Here is a 13,013-nt window from a genome sequence, read left to right as displayed (position 1 = left end):
TTTCCACTGAGCCATGCTGCTTCTCTGGCCTTCCCTGGAGGCCAGATATGGCCAAAGGATCACTTCTTCATTCATTGGTATTTATTGAACACCTTTTGTGTAGTATGGTGCTTAGATCAGACTTCATCGTCATTAACTAGTTGCCATTTATTCAGCATTATCCTCAGTGACTTAATTTGACCCACAAACATATCAATGTTGTGGGCTGGGAAAATACCTGCCAATTCTGTTGTGTTGTACTCTCCCAAGTGCTTAGTACAGTGCTCTGCACATAGTAAACTCTCAATAAATACCAGTCATTGACTAAATCCCGTTGACGATGATATACACGTGAAAATAAAACCCAGCGATATGCATGAGAGAGAGAGATTGCCCTTTTCAGGATTTGGGGTGGGGAAAGAGGGCCTTCCTGGGTCCCTGATTGAAAACAAGGAGAGAACAGTGCTCAGCACTTAGAACAGTACTTGGCACATAGTAAGCGCTTAAATACCATCATTACTAAAGAGGCTTGCAGCAATGTGATGTCTTTCACTTTGGGATGATGCAGGCAAGATATTTCCTTATATTTCATCCCACCCTATTATCCACACCAGCTCTGGCTGTCCATCCCTATGTGGGCAGGGAATGTGTCCACTGATGGTCATATTGTACTCTTCTAAGCGTTTTAGTGCAGTGCTCTGCACACAGTAAGCACTCAATAAATACAATTGACTGAATGACCTCACTTCTGCCAGAGAATCAGGGCAACAGGCAGGGCAAGGAGTGGCTGATAAGATGGGACAAAATTTAGCCTCTTCTCTCGCCACAAAGCAAAATGCTTTCCAACTGTGGGACTGAATGAGAAGCTGGAATAATGTCATCGGCTTTTGACTCTTTTTCTGAGGGAGTGTTTAAGGTGGCAGAGGAAAATGGTGGTGGAGGATAGGACCCAGGCTGGAACTGGAACCTTCCGGAATGCTCCTTGGTATCATCCTCCCTTCCCTCTCCCAACAACAGCAATGTGCTGGAGCTGGGGAAAGAGAAGAATGGTGGATCTCGGGGATCACACGCTAATCAGGGAGGATACTTGTGGGCAATGCCCCCAATGGGGGCACTGAGACTGGCATAACCCTGGATTCCGGCCCATGCTGAGTCTTCTGGCTGTCCAAGCTGCTGCTGTGGTGAAATTAGCTCTAGGGATCAATCAATCATTCAGTCAGTGGTATTTATTGAGCGCTTACTATGTGCTAACACTGTACTGAGTACCTGGGAGGGAACAGTACAATAGAGTTGGTAGACAAGTTCCCTGCTCATGAAAACCTTACATTCTTCAGGGCGAGAGAGACATTAAAATAAATTATGGATGTGTACAGAAGTGTGGTGCAGCTGAGCGTGAAGCGAATATCAACTGTTCAAAGAGGACGGATCCAAATGCTTAGGAGATGCAGACGGGTGAGAGGGGAATAGGGGAAATGAGGGCTCAGTCAAGGAAGCCCTCTTGGAGAAGATGTGAGTTTAATAAGGCCTCGAAGGAGGGGAGAGCATTGGTCTGTTATATTTGAATCTGTTGTATACAAAGAGGGAGGGAGCTTCAGGTCAGAGTGAGGACAATCTCCTTTAAGCAACAGCAGCCAGCAAGGCCTGGAGTCACGATTTTGGGGTGAGGGGCACGGGAGCTGATGATTGTTGGGAAGGCTTTCGGTTTACCCCACAGACCTTTCCAGAATCCTGGAGGAGGACTATAAGAGTCCCTCAACCCCCAGTTTCCAGGGTAACCCTGGGACATGAGAGACAGAGTGGAGGCAAAAACACTGCTGACTAAAGTCAGCATTATTCAGTGACTTTATCCCAGAATCCTTCATTCACATATTTTCGGCTTCTCTCTGTTGCAGACTAATGTCCACTCCCACCCTCACACCACATGGATCCCTGCCATCCTTCCAATGTGAATAAAACTTAATCACTTTGACCATCATCAAGCTACCCCCCTGCACAGGGAGAGGCAGTGTGGCTTAATGGATAGAGCACAGGCCTGGGAGTCAGAAGGACCTGGGCTCTAATCCCGGCTCCACCGCCCGTCTGATGTGTGACCTTGGGCAAGTCGCCAGACTTCTCTGGCCTCAGTTACCTCGCCTGTAAAATGGGGATTGAGACTGTGAGCCCCCTGTGGGACAAACTCATATACTTGTATCTAGCCCAGGGCTTAAAACAGTGCTTGGCACATAGTAAGCACTTGACAAATACCATCATCATTATTATATATATATTATATATTATTATTAGTTAATGGGGAAATGATCCTTCAGGTCGATTTCAGTAGCATCTTATATTTATTCTGCCTTTATCCCTTTTATGTTTATCCCAGATTCTCACTCCATCGGACCCATCGACGATCGAGGCTTCAAACTTCCAAACTGACCGAAAGACCCGTTTCATCATCCACGGCTATTTAGACAGTGGAGAAGAAAACTGGTTGTCGAACATGTGCAAGGTTCAGTGCCGAAGGTTCCCTGTTCCTTTGCCTAGTCAGTCGTACTCTCAGAAGAGCCTGGGTCTGACTCCCCACCTAATGGTCTCCTTTGGAAACCAGGGAAAACCAAAGCTAAAGGCTAAAGCCACGGGGTCAAAGAGCTGGGGGGGAGGCGGAGCAAACTGGGATTCCCGAGCCACTGGCAACACTTGTGAAGCCAAAGGGTAGCTCTGGGTAGTGACATCGATTAATTGCTTCCAATGGCAGGACACTGTGCTCAGCACTGGGACGCTGATTCCTACAGGGTCCCTGGCCCCCAAGGGGCTCACATTATGAGGGGAAGAAGACAGAGTAGGGAATTCAATAGAATCAGAAATAATCCAACAAGCATAGTAATAGCTAAAGCAACACTCGCACTCTGACACTGGGGGAAGTTCAATGGGCAAGGACTCTGGAAGCATTCAAGTCTTTCAGAGTTCTGCTTCCCCATAAGTACACATCTGACGTTTGATGTTTGACCTTTTTAGCACAGAGAGTTGCTTGGTTATTTTCCCGTTTATCGTGTCTTTTTGCCAGAACATGTTCACGGTGGAGGAGGTCAACTGCATTTGTGTGGACTGGAGGAAAGGCTCCCAAACGGAATACGCCCAGGCAGCGAACAACGTCCGGGTCGTGGGCTCTCAAGTGGCTCATTTCATTGATGTCCTTTCTGTGAGTGGTCATTTTTGGATACCAGGCGCATTGCCATGATCTTAATTGGTGATATTCAGGACATATTTCTAACCTCGAGTGGAGAATAATGGTAGCGCAACTATTCTTTAAAAAAAAAAAAAAACAGAAAAAATAGCAGATTGGCTTTTTTATTTAATTGCAAAAGGTTTGGAACTTATATCTCAAGGACCATCCTTATGGAAGAGATCACCTGCAATAGAACACTGGATTACGGTAATGGATTGCCCTCTAGTCCTCTAGACTGAGCTCCTGATGGATAGGGAAAGTGAATACCTACCCACGTCGTATTGTAATCTCCCAAGTACTTAGGACAATGCTCTGCATACAGTAAGTGCTTAATAAACATCACTGATTGTGGGCAGGGACTGTGTCTACCAACTCTGTTGTATGGTAAATCCCAAGCACTTAGTACAGTCCTCTGCACACAGTAAGTGCTCAACAAATATGATTGACTGCTCGTTAAAGGCAAATATATGTTAAGATCCTATTTACAAGAGGGGAAAAGGAAGAACATAGGAGTTGGAGACTGGCCATCTAAGGGTTGATACGGGGGAAAATATTTGAATAAATTATCCCACAGTCACCTGGAAGACCATAATGCTTCCAGAAACCAAATGATCTAGATTTGTACAAATTAGTAGAATGAGGAAAATGGAACATTCAAGAAGAGAGCAATCGATCCCAACTATTGCTTCTCCTTGTCAATGGAAGGCTGCAGGAAATCTTTTGAAACCACCCCACAGGACATCAACATGGACGAGATGAGCAGTATGATTTTAGGGTGAGTGTTTAGTCACTCCTGTGGCCCCCTGACAGCTGTCCTTAATGAATGGTATTTGATGAGCACAACGCTGCAAGGGTATGAATTCCCCAATGACGACTGTGATATTTGTTTAGTGATTACTCTTTGCCGAGTACTGTGGTAGATACAGGACAATCAGGTCAGACACAGTCCCTGACCCCCGAGGAACTCAAAGTCTAAGTAGAAGGGAAAAGAAGAATTGAATCCCCAATTTACAGGTGAGGAAACTGAGGCCCAGAGAAGTTAAGTGATCTGCCCAAGGCTGCCCAGCAGGCAAGTGGCGGAACCAGAATTACAATCCAGGCCCTCTGACTCCCAGGCCTGTGCTCTTTCCACTAGGCTATACTACTTGCTAATGTGAAGAGAAGTGAGTCGGCCACTATAACTGCAGTGGGTGAGCACCGTCATGCTATCTCTGAATCGCCTCCCCTTTTTTCAGACCAACTTCGGATACTCCGCTTCCGACGTCCACATCATCGGCCACAGTGTGGGAGCTCATGCTGCCGGAGAGGCTGGGAGGAAGACAACTGGCCTGGGGAGAATCACTGGTAAATAAAATTTTAAAAATATATAAATTAAAATAAATAAATAAAATCAATAAGATAAAAATTCGTTGATGCTGCCTGCCGCAGAGAATAGTGTTGAGGGAGGAAGCTCTTCATTCATTCGTTCAATCGTATTTATTGAGCATTTACTGTGTGCAGAGGATTGTACTACTGTATATATTTTCATTACCCTATTTATTTTGTTAATGAAATGTACATCGCCTTAATTCTATTTATTTGCCATTGTTTTAATGAGATGTTCATCCCTTCGATTCTATTTATTGCTATCGTTCTTGTCTGTCCGTCTCCCCCCGATTAGACTGTAAGCCCGTCAAAGGGCAGGGACTGTCTCTGTTACCGATTTGTCCATTCCAAGCGCTTAGTACAGTGCTCTGCACATAGTAAGTGCTCAATAAATACTAGTGAATGAATGAATTGTACTAAGCTCTTGGGAGAGTACAGTACAACAATGAGCAGACACATTCCCTGCCCCCATCGAGCTTGCCGGTAGAGAAGGGGAGGCAGATATGAGTACAAATAAATGAAGTTACAGAAATATACATAAGTGCTGTGTGCCTGGGAGGGGGGAAGAGAAAAGGGAGCAAGTCCGGGTGATGGAGAAGGGAGTGGGAGGTGAGGAAAGGTGGGGCTTAGTCTGGGAAGACCTCTTGGAGGAGATGTGCCTTCAATAAGGCTCTGAGGCGGGGCAGAAGAATTGTCCTTCGGATTTGAGGAAGGAGTGGGCTCCAGGCCAGAGGTTGGAGAAGCAGCGTGGCTCAGTGGAAAGAGCACGGGCTTTGGAGTCCGAGTTCATGGGTTCGAATGCCGGCTCTGCCACTTGTCAGCTGTGTGACTGTGGGCAAGTCACTTCACTTCTCTGTGCCTCAGTTACCTCATCTGGAAAATGGGGATTAAGACTGGGAGCCCCAGGTGGGACGACCTGATTCCCCTGTGTCTACCCCAGCGCTTAGAACAGTGCTCCGCCCATAGTAAGCGCTTAACAAATACCAACATTATTATTATTAGCGGTGAGACAGGTAAGATCGAGGCACAGTGGAAAGGATGGCACTAGAGGAGTGAAGTGGGCGGGCTGGGTTATAGAAGGAGAGAAGCGAGGTGAGGTAGTAAAGTGCTTTAAAGCCAATGGTGAGAAGTTTTTTTTTTTTTTAATGGGGAGGTGGATGGGCAACCGCTGGTGTTTTTTGAGGAGTGACATGTCCTGAACGTTTCTGTAGAAAAATGATCCGGGCAGCAGACTGAAGTATGAACTGGCGTGGGGAGACACAAGAGGCTGGGAGGTTTTCTCTGACTTAAAACATGTTTTCCTGATTGTAAGCTCTTCAGGAGCAGGGAATAAGTCAGGCACTTCAGTTGTATGTTCCAGTGCTCTCCACACAGCAGACGTTCAGTTCGGTACCCTGCACGCAGTGGGAGCCTAGAGCAAAGCACTCTGAACCCAGTGGGCAATCAACACAGCTCTCTGCACTCTTTAGGTGTTGAATCAGTTCTTTCTCTGCTCACAGTAGTCAATACGGTTTCCTGCTCCACACTCCGCAGTAGGTGCTCAGTATATACTGTAGGCATCTACTCCAGTGTTTGCAGCAGTTTGCAAGTGGGGTTTGCTAGCCCTCGGTGTCGTAGGTGCTCAGCACAGTTCTTAGCACCATGAGAACCTAACACAGTACCCAGCAAATAATAGGTGTTCAGTACACCTTGGTGATTATACTGATGATAATGCACTAGAGGCGTATATTTCGGAGCAAGAGATCAAGAAATCTGTGACATTTAAGAAGATGTGTCTCTCTTTTCAATCTATGCTATTTAAGGAGAGGTATCTCTCTTTTCTCTTTCTTTCACTATGTGTCTTCCTGTGCCGTAATGCATATTGTGTCTTTCATAACCTTCACATATATGTAAACCTAGATGTATTAGTTTATTCACATATATGGCACAACATATACGACAAGCGATTCACTTGTAGGAATATCTTATCTCTCTCAGGACTGGATCCGTCTGAACCTTGCTTCCAAGGAACTCCAGAGGAAGTCCGACTAGATCCCAGCGACGCCGAGTTTGTCGATGTGATTCACACAGATTCAGCTCCCATGATCCCCAACATGGGTGAGGTTCAATTACGGGGCCGTCGACATGGCAGAAGGACCAGCCTCACGGAGATGTCGGCATTTTCTCACTCCTGTTCAAACTCTTTCAGGTTTGGGGATGAGTCAGGCTGTGGGACATTTAGACTTTTACCCAAACGGAGGAAAACAGATGCCGGGATGTAAGAAGAATATCCTTTCCACCATTGTGGATCTAGACGGATTCTGGCAAGGTAAAGTCACTAAGCCGAGCCCTTCTTTGAGGAAAAACAAAATGGAGTCGGTCGATAATATGATGATAATTCACGCTGTGATAACAGGAATCTTCTCTGGTTTCATTCGTAGACGATAGAAATGAAAATCTGAGAATTCAGTGGAAATGTTTTTCTGCGTTTCTGGCAACAGTTGTGGATACTACATTTATGTCCGTATTAAAATCACATGCCAATCATTTTTCTGAAAAAATACTCAGCTCACATCTCCCCACTTTTATCTTTTAAATGGCATTTGTTCAGCGCTTGCTGTGTGCGAGGCATCGTTCTAAGTGCTGGAGTAGGTACAAGATAATCGGGTGGGACGCCGTCCATGTCCCACAAGAGGGTCCTGTCTTAATTCCCATTTTACAGATGAGGTAACTGAGGCACAGAGAAGCTAAGTGACTTGCCCGAGGTCACAGAGCAGACAAGTGACATAGCTGGAATTACAACCCGGATCCTCTGACTCCCAGGCCTGGGCTCTTTTCCCCTAGGCCATGCTACTAGTCCTCTCTTCTCAAGAACCTAAAATGGTTGCCCTTTCGCCTCCGCGTTAAAGAAAAACTCTTTATCGTTAGCTTTAAAGTACTCAGTCAGCTCACCCCCCTCCTACCTTACCTCACTGATTTCTTAGTACAACCCAGCCGCAGACTTCCTCCACTAACATCAACCTCCTCACTGTACCTTGGTCTCATCTACCTCTCCCTGACCCCTTGCCCCTATCCTCCCTCTGACCCGCAACTCTCTTCCCCTCCCTGTACAACATACAACTACTCTCTCCACCTTCAAACCTTATTAATCACCGCTCCCCTAAGAGGCCTTCCCCAACTAAGCTCTCATTATCCCCTACTCCATCTCCCTTCTGTGTTGCCTGGCGTTTGGATGTGAAACCTTGAAGTATTTGATTTTCAATCCACCCTTAGCCTCAGAGTGCTTATGTACAAATCTGTAACTTATTACATAATAATAATTAGTAATTATGGTATTCGGTAAGCGCTGACTAGGGGATGTCTGCCTCCCCTTCTAAACTGGAAACTCTCTGTGGGAAAGGAATATGCCTACCAATTCTGTTGTATTTGACTCTCACAAGTGCTTAGTATGGTGCTCTGGAAAGAGTCGGAGCATATTAAATACCAATGATTGATTATTGATTGTTTAAAAGTCAGGAAATGATGTACGGCTGCATAATTAACAAGCCAGTGAGACTCTAAATAAAATTAACATTTTAATGTAAAATGAAAGTGGCAAGGAATATCCACCTAGACAAGATTCAGTGCAATTCTAATAGTACCATCTCATGGCTCATGTCACTGTCAACATTTTGTGCAGTGAGAAACCAACTCAGAGTGACTTAATGAATAGCTAAGAGCAGCCACTTGTTAAGAAGTGTTGCCGTATGTCTCTCTTTTTCCTACAGTTTATATCGAGACCAAAGTACAGATGGTCTGTCATAACTGAGCACTCGATCAAGAGTTCAAATGATAGAAAATGCATTCAGTGGTATTCCCCTAATCGGGAACTTGGCTTGAAAAAGAAAATCCTCTCATGGCTGTGTGATTATGTTCAACTGGATTTTGCTTTCTAGGATCTCGTGAATTTGTGGCCTGCAATCACTTACGAAGCTACAAGTATTATTCTGAGAGCATCATCAACAATGATGGCTTTGCCGCCTATCCCTGTGACTCCTACTTTGCTTTTAAATCTGTAAGTTATTCGCTTGTGTCAGAAAGTGGGGTTTTATAACGTCAACCAGGATGATTTTTTGGCCTAAATGCTTAATAATACTTGCTTACACACCTCAAATTTGCCAGATCGCTGCTGACCCTCAGCGGCTTAAAAGTCTTCTCAAACTTTTCATGGAAAATTGGAATAGTGCATATCGTCTCCCTTCGTTGAGATGCTATTCCTTATGAGATTTATAATGGCAAGTGTCACAGTTGACTGAAAACATTATTGCATTAGAACTCTTTATAGATATTTTACATTCAAATTCATACTGACGATTGGGGCCACCCTTCTCCAGCTTGCTTTATGAGAAACTGGATAGATTTTTCTCACACATAATGGGTTCAGAGGTTTAGGTACTCTGTATGTGTTTAATCTGTGAGATTATCAGAGAGGGCTTCCGTGTGGTGTTTTTCCCATATGGACACATCTGTGGTTTTTATTTTCCCTCCAGGGACACTTGTGAAGTCTAATCGATACTTGGGGTTATCATATTTAAACAACATAGGGATAATGGGTTGCAGACCTCGGCTTCTTTCCCTGAAGCTGTCCTTGCTCTAATTTAAGCACTCTGCAAAAGATCCTTCTCTTACATACAGGGTGTGAGAATTGACTCCTCTGGTACATACTCACTCCGAATGTCCTGGGGACAGAATGAACATGGAATATCTTCAGAATATAAAATAAAATTAATTTAAGCAATTCAGAACTAGTGCCTACATTTCATGAGAATACTGGGGTAGATAGAGCTGGAAAGTGTGTGGGTGGAGGGGCGAGAAGGCGCAGAGAGAGAGAGAGAACGAGAGATGCGTAGCCTAGCGGGTAGAGCACCGGCCTGGGAGTCAGAAGGACCTGGGTTCTAATCCCTGCTCTGCCACTTGTCTACTGTGTGACCTTGGGCAAGTCACTTGACTTCTCAGTGCCTCATATGTAAAATGGGGATTAAGACTGTGAGCCCCATGTGGAACAGGGACTGTGTCCAACCTGATTAGCTTATATCTACGCCAGCGCTTAGAATAGCGCTTGACGCATAGTAAGCACTTAAGTACTATCATATTAGATGCAGGGGCAGCACAGGCAGAAACAGAAAGAGTAAGCTAACTTTATTGCACACTTATTAGTACTTAAAGCAGAGGGTTTGGAACAGTCGACCTGGGTTTTAATCCCGGCTCCACCGATGGCCTGCTGTGTGACTGTGGGCAAGACAATAAATTTCTCGGTTGCTTCAGTTGTAGCATCTATAAAATGGGGATTGAATATCCGTTCTCCCTCCTACATGGACTGTGAACCCCAAGTGAGACAGAGACTGTGTCCCACATCATTGAATTGTATCTGCCTCGGCCCTTATAACATTGTTTGACACTTAGTATGTGCTTAACAAATATCATTAAAAAAAACCTATTGAGCAATCATGACTGCCGGGAGTTCCAGAAACCTTAATTTTACTCTGAGAATGGGAATGAATCCTTGATGTTTGATCCTAGTACTGAAAAATTAGCATATGGCAAACCACTTCTCCCCTCCACCTCTCTTTATTTCCATTAGAATAAATGCTTCCCGTGTCCAAATGAAGGATGTCCTCAGATGGGTCACTATGCTGACAAATTTGCTGGAAAAAACAATGGAGATGGCCAGAAGTTCTTTTTGAACACAGGAGACGACAGTGATTATGCTCGTAAGTTGAAATTTTGTTTTCCTTCTTTACATCTGGGGCACTGTCTAATTTCTCTGTTTGCAAGTTTCTCTTGTAAAACTGTTGCATTCTCAGAGAAGATTGGACAGTTGACTACCATAAATATTGCACGCTCCCAGATCTCAACAACTTTTCTGACTGTGGAATAAAATGGTAATGCGTACTATCTTTGCGAGTCTAATACAGCTAGAGCTATAGAATGTGACGTATTCATTCGGCCAGTCACGCGTATTTATTGAGCGCTTGCTGTATGCAGAGCACTGTACTAAATTCTTGGGAGATTACAATATAGCAATAAACAGACATATTTCCTGCCCACTGTGAGCTTACAGTCCAGAGCTTACAGTCCAAAGTCTATACTCCACTGTTCTCTGTATGTATTAATAAATCCTTGCCACGCTGTTGCGTGGGTGCTGAAGGGGCCTACTCATTTTCACTCTATCTTCTGGTGTCTCAATCTTTGCGAAGGCTTGGGTCACAGAGAGCAACTCATCTCCGGATGGCTCCTTGCCAAGTTGACGTACTCTTTATGGTGGTTTTCGGGCAGTCCACCTCTTGTTGCCTTGCTTGAGATTGGGCTTTACTCTCAGTCTTGTAATTACTTATTCTGTCCCCCTGCCTCATCCGTGTTTCAGTTCCCCATTTGGGACTACTTGCATATCCTGCTGTCCTCCATTGTCCTCACATGTCTTATCCAGAGAATTGATTATGTCGTCCTGCCCGACACAACTTTTTCTGAACTGACAACTTACATCCTTCCACCGTATATCTTTCTGCTCATTACTTCTTTGGCCTAAGGTTAATATTGAGCGGCAGGAACTTTTCAGTCTCCATTTCTTTGAGTGGATTTAATGTCACAAGCTATGGAAATAAGAATTCACACTTTGAAGCATCCACTTTGTCTATCACTAGATTATTTCATTCTCCTTTGCAGGTTGGAGATATAAAGTAAGTGCCACTCTGACTGGGAGAATGGTTACAGGACAGATTAAAGTTGCTTTGTATGGGAGTAACGGAAACACAAGACAATATCACATTTTCAAGTAGGTTTCATATTATAATGCAATACTGTGTCTTTAATGTCATCCTTACAGCCTGGCCCATAAAATGCCAAATAGAGCACTTAATGTTTACGTCTCATTTTGAATGTGTATTAAAGGCAGCAAAGATATCATTTGATTAGCAGAAATTCTGGAGCACGCAGCAGGAATTTCTAGCTAAGATTTATCCGTTTTTCCAGAGATCAGGTAGACCTGGTTGCTTCCACTGGCTCTCCGGCCTCTCCTCCCCGATAATCCCCATGGTCAAAATCTCTCTCTTGCGTGGTCTCCACTCACCGGTCGATAATGCCGTTGCCATCCCTCCCCCTTGTCATCTGATGGGGTCTTTAGGCTATTAATATATTAGAGCATTCAGCGTTCCTCCAAATATTTTAAATTTGGATACACTGAAACAAATGGAGTTAACCCACTTCTGTTTCTACCTTTAAAGGGGATTGCTCCTACCAGGTTCTACTCATTCCAACGAGTTTGATGTCGAACTTAAGATTGGAACACTTGAGAAAGTGAAATTCCTTTGGAATAATGACGTGGTAAATCCAAGCTTCCCTAAAGTGGGAGTGTCGAAGATCTCCGTCCAAAATGGAGCCGACGGAGCAGTGTATGTATGATTTACAAGCCGGTTGGGGAAAACGGAACACTTGTAGAGGGGGATTCTCTGATTCAAGGGTGAGGGAGATCATGTGAGCAGTAGCTCCCAGAAATCCAGTTAAAAAATAATTTTTATCGCTGTGGTATTTTGTTAAGTGCTTACTATGTGCCAAGCTTTGGAACAGATACAATACAATCAGATCAGATACAGTCCCTTTCCCACACAGGGCCCACAGTCAAATGGGGAAGCAAGTCACTTAATTTCTCTGTGCCTCAGCTTCCCCATCTGTAAAATGTGAATTAAATCTTACTCCCTTCTACTTAGACTGGGGGCCCCATGTGGGACAGGGACTGTGTACCACCTGATTAACTTGTATCTACTCCAAAGCTTAGAACAATGTTTGGCATCTAGTAAGCACTTAAGTGCTACCATTATTATTATTATTATTGTTATTATTTGATACATTGTCTCCAAGCAGCGAGTCTTCCCAAACTTTTCCTGTCCACTGCCAAGGCAGTTGTTCTCTGGACTCTAGCATCTCACATCCAAGTTGCCTTTATTATCTCTGGGCAACACAAAACCTCAATTTCTATCTTAATAACAAGAAAAAAGAATAACTAAGGCACAAGAGGAGGTAAAGATTCAGTAAAAAGGTGTAAAATGAGACCCCCAAGATCTCACAGTTGCCATTTCTTGCTTAATTCCAATTTGCTCTAGGGTCAAAGAAAAATAACCACTTCTCCCCTCTTCCAACTGAAATGATATGTCCACAATAATGATCAGAGGTCAAATAAACTAATTCTACCCTCTGTTTTCCCCAGTTCAAATAGGGAAGAATCATGGACCAGACCATAATGTTGTTTTTAAAATTAACAATCCTAGCAAACTAAATTAGCTAGAGAAAACTACGGGAATTTGTCGCTAAATATCCACTTTTCTCCATAGGCATGATTTCTGCAGCACCGAAACAGTGAGAGAAGATGTTCTGCTCACACTCGTACCTTGTTAAATAGAAGCCAAAATCTTGCTGGTGTATTAGTACAAATAAAAATCTAACCATGCGT

At 44.1% G+C, this 13,013-nt stretch overlaps 1 protein-coding gene across 1 annotated transcript in view; it reads left to right on the top strand.

Moving 5' to 3' along the window:
- The window catches only part of LOC100085568 (inactive pancreatic lipase-related protein 1), a 25,121-nt gene extending 12,108 nt beyond the window's left edge, over nt 1-13,013 (top strand). Inside the window, exons 4-13 of the mRNA XM_029080321.1 lie at nt 2,345-2,470; nt 3,026-3,160; nt 4,423-4,531; nt 6,530-6,649; nt 6,741-6,860; nt 8,467-8,585; nt 10,152-10,281; nt 11,234-11,342; nt 11,791-11,958; nt 12,895-13,013. Of these exons, the coding sequence (XP_028936154.1) occupies nt 2,345-2,470; nt 3,026-3,160; nt 4,423-4,531; nt 6,530-6,649; nt 6,741-6,860; nt 8,467-8,585; nt 10,152-10,281; nt 11,234-11,342; nt 11,791-11,958; nt 12,895-12,958 (1,200 nt within the window). The 3' untranslated portion in view covers nt 12,959-13,013. The remainder of the gene's footprint in view (nt 1-2,344; nt 2,471-3,025; nt 3,161-4,422; nt 4,532-6,529; nt 6,650-6,740; nt 6,861-8,466; nt 8,586-10,151; nt 10,282-11,233; nt 11,343-11,790; nt 11,959-12,894) is intronic.

Source organism: Ornithorhynchus anatinus, chromosome 16 (assembly GCF_004115215.2).
Source record: "Ornithorhynchus anatinus isolate Pmale09 chromosome 16, mOrnAna1.pri.v4, whole genome shotgun sequence".
NCBI classification, from domain to species: domain Eukaryota; kingdom Metazoa; phylum Chordata; class Mammalia; order Monotremata; family Ornithorhynchidae; genus Ornithorhynchus; species Ornithorhynchus anatinus.
Note: the sequence above shows the minus strand (reverse complement) of the source record. Positions and strands in the feature narration are given on the sequence as shown.